This window comes from Engraulis encrasicolus, chromosome 16 (assembly GCF_034702125.1).
Source record: "Engraulis encrasicolus isolate BLACKSEA-1 chromosome 16, IST_EnEncr_1.0, whole genome shotgun sequence".
In the NCBI taxonomy this organism is placed as follows: Eukaryota; Metazoa; Chordata; class Actinopteri; order Clupeiformes; family Engraulidae; genus Engraulis; species Engraulis encrasicolus.
In genome coordinates, this window is record NC_085872.1 from 34,987,887 (window position 1) to 35,002,587 (window position 14,701).

At 45.1% G+C, this 14,701-nt stretch overlaps 1 protein-coding gene across 3 annotated transcripts; it reads left to right on the forward strand.

Annotated features, from left to right (window-relative positions):
- The first annotated feature begins 271 nt into the window (after window positions 1–271).
- mfsd8l2 (major facilitator superfamily domain containing 8-like 2) lies at window positions 272–11,993 on the forward strand. Of its 3 annotated transcripts, XM_063220439.1 has the most exons (13): window positions 272–293; window positions 498–660; window positions 965–1,150; window positions 1,405–1,467; window positions 3,175–3,294; window positions 3,753–3,832; window positions 6,155–6,527; window positions 6,806–6,879; window positions 7,768–7,981; window positions 9,190–9,312; window positions 9,950–10,080; window positions 10,725–10,841; window positions 11,213–11,993. In XM_063220439.1, the coding sequence occupies exons 2-12, from the start codon at window positions 585–587 to the stop codon at window positions 10,806–10,808; spliced, it is 1,524 nt and encodes a 507-aa protein (XP_063076509.1). In that variant the 5' UTR covers window positions 272–293; window positions 498–584; the 3' UTR covers window positions 10,809–10,841; window positions 11,213–11,993. The 3 variants fall into 3 exon arrangements, with proteins under 3 accessions (XP_063076509.1, XP_063076508.1, XP_063076510.1); XM_063220438.1 differs by lacking the exon at window positions 272–293 and having other exon boundaries at window positions 453–660; XM_063220440.1 differs by lacking the exons at window positions 272–293; window positions 498–660 and having other exon boundaries at window positions 1,112–1,154.
- The last annotated feature ends 2,708 nt before the right edge of the window (window positions 11,994–14,701 follow it).

The window sequence follows — 14,701 nt, forward strand, 5'->3', positions numbered from 1 at the left end:
GGGAGTCTCGCGCGGCCATTTGATCATCGCGCTGAAGCCAGCTGGGAATGAGGTGAAATCCTGTCTTACCTGCGCAATGAATTATGCATACATGAAAGTCGAGAGTTTAGACTGATGCACTCACAATACCCTCCACAAGTGAAGAGTTCATGCGTTGTTCATACATGTCCCGAGATGGTCTCTAAATTCAAGTTTTATTTAGACAACCCGTGCGCAACTGGTTATGATTATGATAACCAAATATTTTACTGAGAAAGTGGAGCAGTCAAAATGGCATAGGCTACAAAAACAGGGTAAGTAGGCTACCCAGTGCTAAATGAACCACATGTGAAAATGTAAGTTGTAACCTAACCTAAATCTATTACAAAACTGTTGTCTACTTTCAAATATAACCGCCCATGCGCGAGTGCAAGGAAATCGAATGCACTCCTCCAGTCCGTAGCCTACAACGGGACAAAGAGGAGTTTGTAATTGGCAACCATGTGTTCTTCATTCAGTAGGCTACCGAAGGAAGCGAGCATGTGAAGACCACAATGTAGTGGCAACATGTTAATGCGTCAATAGGGAAAGGTCCAAACAAACGGATGGATTACCAACAAAAGAAAAAACTGTCATTTCTCACCATTGGACTTATATTTTTAATGAGTGGCATTGAATATGGTAAGTGATGGCACAGGCAACCACTGAATTCCACTGTCAATTTTGTAAAATAACATTTCTGAACATGTGTCTACATTCAGATTCAGTAGCCTATTGTTTTTTGCAATGTTAGATCTTTGACGGCAACCAAGAAGAGATTAGGCCACTAGGCTATTGATCTGCTACCTGTTAGGCCTATAAGACAAAGCTTGAGAAAAACAGCTCTAACAGTGAAGTGAAAATACATGGTGTGGATTATTTTGTTTTATTTATTCATTAGAAAAATCTTATCATGATTATTTTATCTTGTATATTTTATCTTCAGCTGTCATCCTTCCTACAATATGGAAGTACCTTCAGATACTTGATGCCCCTGCATACTTTCTTGGGTTGGGTCTCTCAGCATTCAGTTTAAGTGGATTGTTATCAGGACCATTATTTGGGCATTGGTCTGACCGCACTCGAACTACAAAGACCATCCTCCTCCTCTCCAATGTATTTGAGATAGTAGGTTGGTAAGCTTGCACTTCACGTCTCCATCACATGACCATTCACACATAGATACCTTTGTTTTTCCATGTTGACCTCAAAATACAGCTGTTTACGTGACTCTGACCATCCTGAATGTAGTTAAGGCCTGACGTGTGTGCTGTTGCAGATACTGTGAAAATATGACCTATTGACCTGATACAATATATTCAGTGTCAATGATATGACTACTTGGTAGAATTGTGAAGAGCTAACAACTGCTTTATCCTCCCACAGGTAATTTCATGTATTTCATGGGCTATTCAAAATGGCTGCTGTTATCAAGTCGACTTGTTGCAGGTGATGGATCATTTTATTAATTTGTTTATCATGCGTCCTGAGACATGCTTGGCCTAGGCCTACTATAGCCTGTAAAAAATATATTATAGTGAAGGCCAAGTCTTTAACTGTAGGTTGTGGTATAAAATTTCTTTGTGATCCAAGTATCGTCTGTATGTATGCAGCATACCACGTGTGTTATAAAAGATATGTCATAGTCCTGTTATTATGAGATGAAGAACGAGTAGTTAATGTTGTACGTATTTAATGATTTAAATAGGCCTAGACCTGGTGGTATCAGACACACTGCCATGCACAGTAGGCCAAGAAAACTGAACTAGATATAAAGTGACTGTCTCCTCAATGATTTAGCGTGGCACAATTCAATTCCATGAAAATTAAAGCCGTCTCCACTCCACTCCCTTTCCAGCAATATCACGGTTTATGATCATTAAAGCAAGTGGATATGCATGCCACGATGGTCATTTCAATAAGAGTAGTCCTAAAAACAATTGCCACATGCTTTTTCTTAATTTGCGTTTCACATTCTTTTCTCAATGAAGTTACATATAAACTTGGGAGGATTTTAATATGTCCATCACACTATTCCACAACAGCAGGGTTTCATCCAGCAGTGTTTAGTTTAGGCCGCCACCTTGACAACAAACACCTCCCCCCTTCACGGATTCTCCCGAAAACATGAAAATGGTGTGGCACAAATAGAATTTCTGAAGTTGCCAGCTTTACAAACAATTTATATAAGATATATTTTGGGTGGAGAGGGTGAATGGGTGTCATATCACATTCCATATATGAGCCTACATACACAACCTAGCCTTTTGAATGATGATAATCTATGGCTCTGACACCAGCTAACCCCTCTACCCACCTTGACTAACACTGTTGCGTGGGAAACGCTGAACAACAACAACAGCAACAACATCTTAGTGATGAACAAAAGGGAGCAAAGAAAAATCAATATCCACTCATGGCACATGACGACCCACATGCAGGCCAATTGTCATCCCTCTCTCAATTGTCTGGAGGGAAAAAAACGTTGCTTTCGGGCCTTTAGTCATCATTAGCAATGTGGTGGGAGGCAGATGTGGGGATATCACCAGGTTATAAAGCCAAAATCAATTGGAAATGTCTTTCATGGAGTACTGTAGGTTGTGCTTGCCCACCCGTATTGGTTGGTCATACTATTACTGTCATGGTCATTATCAACATTTTACATTTTATTTGGCCTAAGCTTGTGGTAGCCTTAGTTGGCCCATATTATTGCATTATATTATATTATATTATATTATATTATATTATATTATATTATATTATATTATATTATATTATATTATATTTTATTTTATTTTATTTTATTTTATTTCATTTTATTTTATTTTGTTTTATTATATTATATTATATTATATTATATTATATTATATTATATTATATTATATTATATTATATTATTTTTACCTCCGCCAAGGATGTGATTGTCCAATTTGTGTATTTATTCTTATGTTTGTGTGTTCGTTTGTGGTGCGTGTGTGTGTTTCTGTCCACCAGAGGTCAGAGGTGCATTTGCTCTCTGAGCACATTTCTAGTATATTGTATTATAATGTGTGTGTGTGTGTGTGTGTGTGTGTGTGTGTGTGTGTGTGTGTGTGTGTGTGTGTGTGTGTGTGTGTGTGTGTGTGCTTGTGCGTGTGTGTGTGTTTCCTATTATAGGTATCGGTGCAGGAGCGGGTTCTTCCATCTTCGGGTACCTGACGCGCCACACAGTCTCAGAGGATCGTGCTCGCGTCTTTGCCGCTGTCATGGCGTGCCGTCAGGCTGGCCTCCTCATTGGTCAGCCCCTTGTCATGATGTTATTAATGATGTCACGCTCATGTTATTACAGCGCCATTGTGCATGAGGCCATTGGCCAGCATTTTGATTCTGCAGCAGCATAACAAGAATGCATAGACCTACAAAGGTTAAGACTCGGACAGGATTAAACAGCTATTTACCCATAAATTCATCCATTTATGGGCTTGCATTACTCAAAATGATAGGGTACCCAACCAGTTACTGCAAACACTTCAGTACCTCATTCATTGTGTCAGTAGCCTGGGGCAGACAATGTGTAAGCTGTTCACTTGCTGTCTTCCACGGTTACTTCACAATTTTCTGTCTAATTTTCCTCCTGCTAATTGATTTATGAAGAGTCGGCTATGAGTCAGAAACAAAACAATGGAAAATCATTCTTCAGCCCATTAATCATTTCATGCCGTCTTGAGTATCTCATTTCATTTCCCTCCTCTCAGGTCCGGCATTTAACATCTTTCTGAGGCTGTGTGACTTCAAACTCGGGCCCTTCGTGGTGAACAAGTACACGTCTCCCGGGGTAATACGAAAGTGTCATCAAAGAAACACAAATTTTCACAGCTTCTTTGCACTCTCTCGAAATGTGTCTGCAGGTTGTCTGACTGAATTAGATGTTAGCATTGATTATATGTCACAGAATTCACAGATAGGTTGACAGGTTGTGATGGTTAATTTTTTGTCGTGTTGGCATCAAGATAATTTGACAGCACAGTTCCTGTTGTAAGTTTCCTGTTACAAGAATGGCAATGGCCAAGTCATATTGTGTGACTAAAAACTCTGTGTAATGTCATAGCTGTAGTGTATTACTAGGGGTAGTAAAGTCTTTGTTCAGCGAATAGTGAAACCTGAGAGAGTAGATAAGAGAGAGGTTCCATTGGCCCATTGTTTCCGGGTTCTATTGTCGCAAGGGGGAGGGGGGGGGATCCCCCTTTAGGCAGACCTAAGCAGACCTAAGGACTGTTCTATTCATTCTAGGAGCATTATGACACGCTCCTTTAGGCAGACCGGAACCTGGTCACGTTAGGTGCCCATAGAAACCTATTATGTTGGCATATCTCTATATACTTAAAGAATCTCTGGTGAAGCATTCCACAGTAGAAGCAGTGTGCACTAATAATCTACATGAGTGTGAGCTCTCTGGCTCCAGTAGCCATGTTCCTCCCTATAAGGCCGTGGATTTGAATTACCTATTGGGCTGTAACGCCAGGCTCAACAGGTTTGCCAAAAATTACAATGTTTTTATGGCAAGTTGGCTTCATCGAGATGCATTACCTTACCTTGTTATGGCTCATTTGGGGAGTAAGTAACATTATGTGACAAATCATGATTTAATGCATAAATCTGCATCTCATGCCGTATCTCGTGTTATGAAAGTTGAGACTTCATAAAAAATTTGATTTGCTACCAGAATTTGCTTTGGAGGCTGGCCAAATCCGGTCTTTTTTTGTGTCTATTTTCTTCACGAGGGCCTCTGAGGCTAATAACTTCCAATACCTGTAATGTAACTTTGTTGGATAGCATCTTTTGAAATGGCTCACTGTAAGTTTGGCCGCACATCACTGCAGTCTATGAATGATAATGATGAGTTTCATTTGAAACGATGCCGCTTTGATATTACTGTCTTTCTCTGACGCATCCCCTTTGTGCTCGCAATTTCTCCACAGTAGGATCCATTGTTCTGAGGGATATTGGCACATCAATGTCTCTTATTTATTCATTGTGCCATTGTGGAGTGATGTTAACCATTTCGTTCCACAGTGCTGCCGTACAGGCTGCCCCCCAACTAAACTGTCGTCAGTAAAAATACAGTTGGCCTATCTCACTATTGACAATTTACATGTATTCTCCAAATGAGCATTAGGTCAGTTACATGTTACGGTATATTTGAAAGTAGCCAACTGATATATTCCCTGTATGAAGGGGTTAATCAACCTAATTTCAAACAAAAAAAAGCTACAACATCTTCCTACAGAATGCTACTGCATGTTTATCCTTTGTTCCTCTCACATACTTTGATCTTCAAAAGTGTTCAACAGTCATGCTGTATTTAGACTCTTACAGAAAACATATGAAATCAAAATGGTCTCGGGCATCTCTGAAGATACAGTATTTCTGAATTCCTTATTTATAAATACCCCCCAGTATGTGCAGTGCACCCACACACCCGCTTACAGCGTTACCTTCATAGCATCATACACAGTACATAATGAACATATACGTACTTCACATACCTTGGGGTCAGCCTCCTCGCACACCTAAAGATGCCATATGGTGCGCAAATGGGCTGACGGCCCACTTTTACAACAGCTATTAAAGGCTACAAAAAATCAATGTGAAGATGTGCACGGTTACAGAATGCTATCCAACACAACCCACTATGTGGATCCACTCGTGTGTGAACAATCTCATTTTACTGCTACTGTCCAGACCATTTAAACATGGCAGTGGATGGTTCTGTGACACTAATGTCCATGTGTACTACATGTATGCGAATATTTGCACATGTCTGTGTGTGTGTCTGTATGTGTGTGTGTGTGTGTGTGTGTGTGTGTGTGTGTGTGTGTGTGTGTGTGTGTGTGTGTGTGTGTGTGTGTGTGTGTGTGTGTGTGTGTGTGTGTGTGCGTGTGTGTGTGTGCAGAGTATATGTGTACGCATGTGTCTATGTGTGTGTATGTTTGTGCGTGTGTGCGTGTGTGTGTGTGTGTGTGTGTGTGCCCCCATGCACAATGTGTGTGTTTGCACATTCATGACATTGTCCTTGGCCTTCTGTCCCCTCAACACTAACCACCCCACCCCCCCCCACCCCCCATCCCCCACCCCCCTCCTCCTCCTCTCTCCTCAGCTCTTCATGTGTGTGATGTGGCTGCTGCTGCAGCTGGTGGTGGTGTTCATGTACTGGGACCTGCCGCCCGCGGAGAGCAGCGAGCTGCAGACGGTGGTCCGACACAAGCAGCCCAAGCAGCATCCGCAGCAGGACGGGGAAGAGGAAGAGGAGCCTCTGATGGGAGCGGAGGAGCTGGCCGACACCTACGGGGCTGTCAGCGTCGATGCTGAGGCGCAGTCGGAGGAGACACCCTTCTCCCCCGAGCGGCTCTCCTCCTCTCCTCGCTCCCGCTCCCCTTCCCCTCCGCCCCCTCCCTCTCCGACCGAGGAGGCCCCTCCACCGCCACCCAACACTCCACCTGATCCCTTTGAAGACTTCAGCATCAGGAAAGGTACACTAGGCTCCGGGGAAGTTAGCGGCCGTTTGTTCTCCTGGAAATGAGAGAGCACTCTTTTATCTGCTGCCGTTGTTGGTTTTGAGATATGGGGGTTGTTGGGAGTGTGAAGTGTGAGTTCGATTGCCTTTTCTACTTCTGTTTCTTTTTCTCTCACTCTCTCTCTCTCTCTCTCTATCTTTACCTCTTTTTCTTTTTCGCGCTCCTTAACAATTTTCTCTCTCTGTCTCTCCCTCCCCTTTTCCCCCACACTACCCCTCCTCCCTACTCTTCAGAGTTCCTGAGAGAAGAAGTTATAGTGCTTCTCACTGCGCAATTTATAACACTCTTCAACCAGACTGCGTTAGAGGTGAGAGCTGTCTATTGGAAAATTGTTGGTGGACCCCCTCACACTCAATCATCACAGTCCTCGTCTTTTGTCACACTTGTCCTGACTGCCCAAGTTGTCTTGACAGAAACATGTCTTTCTCACTGTCATCCAATTCCTCCGTGTATGTCCAGATTTTTATTCCCACTTTTGTGGGTCTTCAGTCCTGACCTGCACTGTCTTTTTTCTCCATTGTCCACATAGTATTCGTGCAGGGATGGGAGATCTCAGGCATGACACCTGAAATTTAGGCACCAGCCATTTGGTTACATTTTACATTTGCTAGTAGATTTTCATTATAATATAGTCATATTAACTTAATTATATTGTTAGAATAATAAGTTACTATGTTATTACCCTATTAAGAAATACGAAGATGTCATATTAGGCAGTCATGGGTGAGCGGTTAGGGCATCAGACTTGCATCCCAGAGGTTGCCGGTTCGACTACCGACCCGCCAGGTAGGTGGGGGGAGTAATCAACCAGTGCTCTCCCCCATCCTCCTCCATGACTGAGGTACCCTGAGCATGGTACCGTCCCACCGCACTGCTCCCCATGGGGCGCCACTGAGGGCTGCCCCCTTGCACGGGTGAGGCATAAATGCAATTTCGTTGTGTGCAGTGTGCAGTGTTCACTTGTGTGCTGTGGAGTGCTGTGTCACAATGACAATGGGAGTTGGAGTTTCCCAATGGGCTTTCACTTTCACTTTCACTTTCACTTTCTTTCACTTTCACTTATTAGCCTAGAAGTATTTCCTTCCTTCCTGGTTGTTAGGAGCCTTCCCACCATAGACAGATCAACTAATATTCCAGCTGGCCGCTTTATATGCTAGCTTTTAATAATGCGTATTTCCTCGTCTACGTACCACAGACTATGGTGACCCCGATGACCCAGCGCTACTTCGGCTTCGGGGAGCTTGGCAACAGCGTGATGTACTTCCTGTGCGGCATCGAGGTGATCCTGGGCTTCTTCTTCGTGCGTTGGCTGAGCCGTCGGGTGGCCGACCGCGCCGTGCTGTCCGTGGGGCTGGTCATCTGTGCCGTATCCTGCGTCTGGTGCCTCATCTTCCTCGCCAAGCCACGAGGTGGGTCCTCCACGGCAACCCCCCCCCCACTCCCCCCGCCATGCTGTATGTGCCAAGATGCCCAGTCTCCTGAAATTTGGGTCTACGGCTGTGGACGGGCACGAGCCACCCACATAGCTGACTTCATGGTGGTGGTTCTAGCCTGGAGTACAGTGGAAGGGCAAGGGTGGAGAGATCAGAGTAAGTCAAGAGTAGTGGGAGCAGAGCTGAATGAAACGCTGGCTGCTGAGGGCTGACTGACTGTGCATGTACATTTGGACCTCTGGGCCTTGGTGTTGGTGTTGCTCTGTCGATTTTAATATGGCCTCTTGCTCTGAATACTCCCATGCACTGTCTTAAAGCTGAAGGGTTAATTGTGGTGGACATGCTGTTTTAAAATATTAAATTCAGATATTAAAAAACCCCACACACAACATTTGTTCATTCCCATACATGGAGAAATATATTAAATAATCTCCACAGAACTACAGTACAGTGGGAAGACTGTAGACTTGGCAGCACACGGTTCATCCCCCCATTACCATCCCAGCCCCACCACCACCACCCTTACTCCTCCTACACCCATCCCTCCCTCTCCTTGGCGCCCAGTCAGACTGGTTGGCAACCACCTTCGAACTGGCACCGACCGACGATACAATCCTTAGGCTTAGTGTGGGGAGTGGCAGACGGGTAGACCCCTCCTTTCAGCTAATGAAGATATAACAGCTCTAATGAGCACCATACTAAAAAAAAATAAAAAAGAGAAAAAAGAAAAAAAAACAGCAGCAGTTGTTGTGGTTTTAGCAGTAATTACTTCCATCTACATGTCCTGGTGGTGGGGAGGTAAGTGATGGCCGTAGTTGTTCTCACAGGTAGGTTTTTTTTTCGCCTCCTCCTTTGTGCACTCTCTCTCTCTCTCTCTCTCTCTCTCTCTCTCTCTCTCTCTCTCTCTCTCTCTCTCTCTCTCTTTTTCCCCCCTCCACTTAAGAGTGATGACAGCTCTCCGCTGTGGCGACCTTTTGAACCGTCTCCCAGAGGTGTTCAGTGTAGCGCCTGCCGAATGAGGTGGGAAAGAGGATGGGTTGCCTCTGCCGATAATAACCTGTTAAACGTTCCGTAGGGCATTGTTGTGCTGTGCTGTGCAGTGCTGTGCTGTGCTGTGTTGTGCTGTGCTGTGGTGGTGGAAATGGGTCTTCTGCTTGTGGTGTAATGGATGATTGTAAATGCAGGGGGGTACACGGCGGAGCTGGCCGAGTTCACCGTCGGCGTTTTCCTGCAGCTGCTCGGGCTCCCCTTCGTCGCCGTGTCCCAGGTGTCCCTCTTCTCCAAAGTCACCGCAGAGAAGACGCAAGGTGGGTAACCCATTTGGGCTCAGTCAGTGAGGAGTGAGGTTGTAAGGAGTAAGCACGCCACACACACACACAGGGCCGGATTGACGCACAGGCTAGATATGGCTGCAGCCTAGGGCCCCCCATCTGCCCAGGGGCCCCTGATTGACAGAAAGTGAAAAATTGCAGAATTGTGACAGAATGCAATATTGAACAATTCATGTGTCGTGTTGAGTGGAGTTGGTAGACATGTTATCCTTAAATCCTAGCTCGTAATTATGACACTGTCTATGTCAATTTGTTGCGAAAGTTAACTTCCAGAGGCCATCTTAATCCGGCCCTGCACACAGACTTATCAGATAAAGACTCAAATTCTCACCTCTTTGTGTTGTGTTACACTAAGAAAATGACTGTCTGTCTGTCTGTCTGTCCCTCTGTCTGTGTGCCGGCCCTCCTGCCTGATTACCTGCTTTCCTCTCTGTCTATATCTCCCTGTTTTTCTGTTGCAGTGAGTCCGTCTTCCTGTCTGTCTGTCTGTCTGTCTGTCTGTCTGTCTGTCTGTCTGTCTGTCTGTCTGACTACCCATCTCTCTGTCTATGTCTGTCTGACTACCTGTCTTTCTGTTGTCATCTGTCTGTCTGTCTGATTGACTACTCTGCAGGCTTCAGCCAGGGTGTGCGGCGCTCCATAGGGGGTGTGGCCACCATCCTGGGCCCCCTGTGGGCGGGAGGCCTGACGGGGAACCTCTACATCATGCTGGGCATGATGATGGCTCTCCTCCTTGTTATCCTGGTCAGTCTAGTCTACTGTACAACTGCACATGTACAACACAACACACTCACACACATACGTACAACACTCAGTGCAGCATGGCATGGCAAATCTGCATATCATAACATTACATTACATGATATGACATTACATGACATTACGTTACACTTATCTAACACTTTTGTCCAGCGTACAGGTTTTTTACAGGGTATTGGTTGCAGTCCCTGGAGCAATTGTGGGGTTAGGCACCTTTCTCAAGGGTTCCTCAGCCATGGATGGAGGTGTAGGGAGAGGTAATGGTGGCAAACCGACAACCCTCTGATCTTAAGATCACTACCCGAACCATTAGGCCACAGCTGTGTTAGCTGTGTGTTAGCACACACATCCAAGTCAACAAGAGATGAATAAAAATCATTATGATGGCCCTCCTCCAGCTCATTTTTAGTCAATCTACACTTCAACACCACATGTTTAGCACCAACGACTCTCAAGTATTCCACGGCATGGTAAAGCTGCCAACCATAGCTGCGCAGTATACCACACAACTCTTATCAGAAAATACTAGGGAATATTGTGAAGCTATACAAACATGGAACATACAATTTACGTAAAAGGGTATTGCTCATCATTCTCCTTCTAACAATCATGTCTCCCTCCCCCGCCAGGTGATGATAGTGCTCTCCTATGACCGTCTGGTGGAGCCCCCTGTTGTCCACCATGCGTCAGACAGCACGGAGAGTGAGGGCTAGAGCATCGGCCCCACACCAAGACACAGGGGGAAGGTAAAGGACACACAGGCATTTGGCACACCACTCAAGCAATGCCAGTAGCGCAGAAAGGCAGTTTAAGTTGTTTTGCTTTCATTTGCGTTAATGGTCCGTATAGTTGATATGCTACCTTGTTTTTGTGCATGGTATTTTGTTTACTCTAATTTGTTATTTCTTTTTCTTGTTTCTTAAAACAAAACTAAACCTGTTAATACAAAACTCCACATGCATAGCTCATGTCACCACAGCTCAATTAAGGTTGCCCTGGACTTTGTAGCCACCGGATACGGAACACGTCGGTCGGTCACGGCCGAGCGATGCCTGCTTGTACCCTCACAGTGCGCTTGTCTGGTCTGTGTGTGTCTGTGCTGTCGCTGCCCCTACAGACGGTCGGGGGGGAAACTCCATGTGTCTGGGGCAGGCTGGAGGGTCTGGAGAGGAGCAGATGCTGGATCGGTGGGAGGCGAGCGCTGACGCCAGAGGCACCGCCACTCTCATGGTTACCCCGGCACTCACTCGCAACCCTGGCTGTGGTAAAGGTCTCTCGCCCACCGCAGCCCACCCTCAGGATCACAGCACTTTACTGAGACTGACATGTTGCGGAGTTATTTATGCCCTTGAGTTTCACCAAGTCTTCCTAAGTGTTTGTTTTGCGTTTTTTTTCCCTTTCTTTTTTCTTTCTTTTAAAAAAAAAGGAATGTCATAGTATGTGGTTTGTTAATATATACCATGGACAGCCACTTGAGGGCGCACTTACTTTGAGTTTTTTTTACACAGCAGACTGCTGTTCATGCGAATGTCTGTATGGGTATTTCATGTGGGTGTTGGTCTGTCTGTCTCATTTGGTTTGTGAGTGTGTGTGTGAGAGTATGTATGTGTGTGGATGTATCCAGATAACACTGTGTCCCTGTGTGCAACACATGCAAGGCACATCAAATCTGTGTTAAAAATGATATTGCCCTGGTATTTATGACCACATAGACACATATTTTTTCATCCACAGATGAAAACAATCCTTAATATAATTTTTTGCCTAAAACCTAAAAATGATATCATCTTAAATATATTTTGAAACCTGCACCATTTGTATAAAAACTGAGAAAATTTTCAGAATTGTATGTGAAGCGTTTCCCTGTGTGAATTGGAATAAATCCTTGCCTCATCAGAGAGTGTTGGTTTTAATCGCCATTTGCTGTGCTCATATAAGTGCCAGTAGCTGCTTAGCCGGAGTGCTTCTGCAGCGGTCGCCATAATGAACCTGCGATGGCAGTGGTTGTGATGAATCGCTGCTTGGCCACTAGCACAAGAATTAGCCGTTAACCTCCTAACCCCACAATCCAGATTATCTGTCAATCCGGACCTACATGCAACCTCACCACAACTGGAGTGAGATTATCTGTGTTTTATCCGACAAGAGATATTTGCACAGATTAATGAAGTGCGCGTTGTAGGTCAATCTGGGAGTTTAAAGTAAGTCACTGTGGTTATATATACAGTATATAGCGTTGTCTATTATGGTGTGGGGTAAAATTGTATACGTCATTCCATTACCATGAGTGGATTGAGCAAATATGGAGACCACAATGTTGGTCGTGTTTTGTCATTATACCCAGCCGCATTGCAAAAAATAGTTATGATGAAAATATTGCCAGAGCCATACTTGTTTTGTTTTTATTTCTTAGTTGACACATGTAAAGCGTCCTCTGATAAACTCATACCACAGCTTGCGCTTCATATTATTCAGCCTCAATAATGGCTTGCTGGCAGGGGGCATTTTTTTATTGTTGCTTTTTTCTCTAGGTGGGCTTGAAGCTCCTCTGCAATGTTGAGGAATTCAATTGAGGATGTAATATGAAATCAGCAGGACCTGACTGCCTGCGATGGGGGGAGTAAACAACACAAATCTCCTTTTAGAATTTAAAGAGAGAGAGAGAGGGAAAAAAAACCCTCAGACATCATAAGCTTTCAGCGAGGATTAAAGGCGTTGGCCAAGCAAATATAATGTCAAAAGTGCTGCTGGCTAGAGGGCAAATCAATTGACTTGCGTCCAGTGACATCAGAGGAAACAGGCCTGGAGGGCAGCCCAGAAAGGTTAGCGTGGCCGCTGTCTCACGTCCATGCACGTACTTAGCCACACTGCATGCTGAATGTCATGGGCACAAGCAGGACAACGCAGCGGACGGCTTTAGCCAGGGAGGTTCACATGTTTCTGTGTAAAATATATGGCTCCACTCCATACTGCAGGGTGGGTACAAAGGGGTCAGTTCAGGGCCGGCTCAAGCCTTTATGGGGCCCTAAGCAAAATTTCATTCGGGCGCCCTTCATACCACCACCTACTCAGCATCAGATACTTAATAATAGGCTACTATAGGAAAAAATATGGAGCCCTACAGAAGAGAAGTTGGCAACCACTGCTATAGGATACACAGTGTGTGTAACAAACTGTAGCCTTCCTTGATCTTTGCTGCTCACAGGGGGCCCCTGGTGTCTTGGGGGCCCTAAGCCACTGCTTAGTTCGCTTATGCCTTGGGCCGGCCCTGGGTCAGTTGTTCCAGCCCCAGGGATTAGGGTGATTGTAGATGACTTTTGACCAGGGCCGTGCCGGTGCCAAACTAGTGTCGGTCCAGCACCGGCACCAGCACTGTGTCGGTGAAATGAGGTATTTGTGTCTTAGTCCCAGGCCAAGACAAAGTGGTCAGTGGTCCTGCATGCAGGTTTGAAGATCCTGGCTGGCTGGTTGCTTACTGGCTGGTAAGATGTGTTGCTCGCTGGCTGGTACCTCAAGGTGCACTCCCCATCTTTTGAAGTGAAAGGGGGATATGCCTTCTGGTCACTGGGCCCTCTACAGGAGGTGGGTTACAGGGAACGTCTTTTGTAGTGAGACACTAACCTGACTGAAAGCCAAGCGTGATGGAAATAGAATAGAGTCTTTTAAAAGGAGCAGACCTTCAAAATTGAATTGAGGCTCACAGAATTACCGTCCGTCCCAATAGGCGGACTCCCTAGACCGTACAAGAGACCCACTGAACTGAAAAAGTATTCTAACTAACTCTTGGAAATACCAGACAGGTCCTCCATGTTCAATTTAGCTGTTTTAGCATTTGATTTCATTTGTCCAATTATTTTTTTCTCTTAAAAGAAGTCCTCACCCAAATGGGATGTTCTGTGAGGTTCCTCTGGCTGGGTCAGTCATTATCCAGGGTCACATGAAAGTTATTATTATAAATTGATAGATGCTTTTGTGGAGAGCATGAAGGAGATGGATGTGTAATTGTGTTAAAGGTTTGGAGCAGAAAGCACTTGGTTCCTCATGATCACCGAACAGAACCAACCCCAGTCTCTTGACAAAGGGCCACCCTTAACCAAACTCAGTGGTAGTGGGAAAAAAATCTCTGAGCATGACTAAAATATGGTGTACAGCAGCCAATGGCGACAGAGTACACACAGAGCTGGTTCCACCAATAGTCAGACTAGGCAGTTGTCTAGGGGCCTCAGCAAAACTACCCACTGCAGGGGTCCCAAACAGTCAACCCCGCCATGGTAAATGCCAGCAAAAACAACCCAAGAGGGCCCTATGTTTATATTTTGCCTTGGGCCACCAGATGGGTAGAACGGCCTCTCTTTTATCTGTTTTTATTGAATGGCCATACACAGACATAAAAAGCCTTACTCTATTTCAGCCCGCGCCGTGGGCACGAGCGGGAAAAAAGTAGCCTTGAGGTGATTTGGCTCCATCCGTCTGTCTTCATTCGGTTTGACAGATAATCTATTAGTTTTTTTTGGGCCGCCAAACAGTGGCCTTGGATGGCTCTCCAACAGGTTTTCAACCTTAACAATAGTCCCGTCGAGACAGCTCCAGCTCCAGCTCAGCTCAG

Bases quoted from the DNA above. Each gene is read 5' to 3' on its own strand.
- mfsd8l2 (XM_063220439.1), top strand. From the start codon at position 585: ATGGATTACCAACAAAAGAAAAAACTGTCATTTCTCACCATTGGACTT. The intron at 661-964 runs GTAAGTGATGGC...TTTTATCTTCAG, and splicing joins AATGAGTGGCATTGAATATG to CTGTCATCCTTCCTACAATA. The intron at 6,880-7,767 runs GTGAGAGCTGTC...TACGTACCACAG, and splicing joins TCAACCAGACTGCGTTAGAG to ACTATGGTGACCCCGATGAC.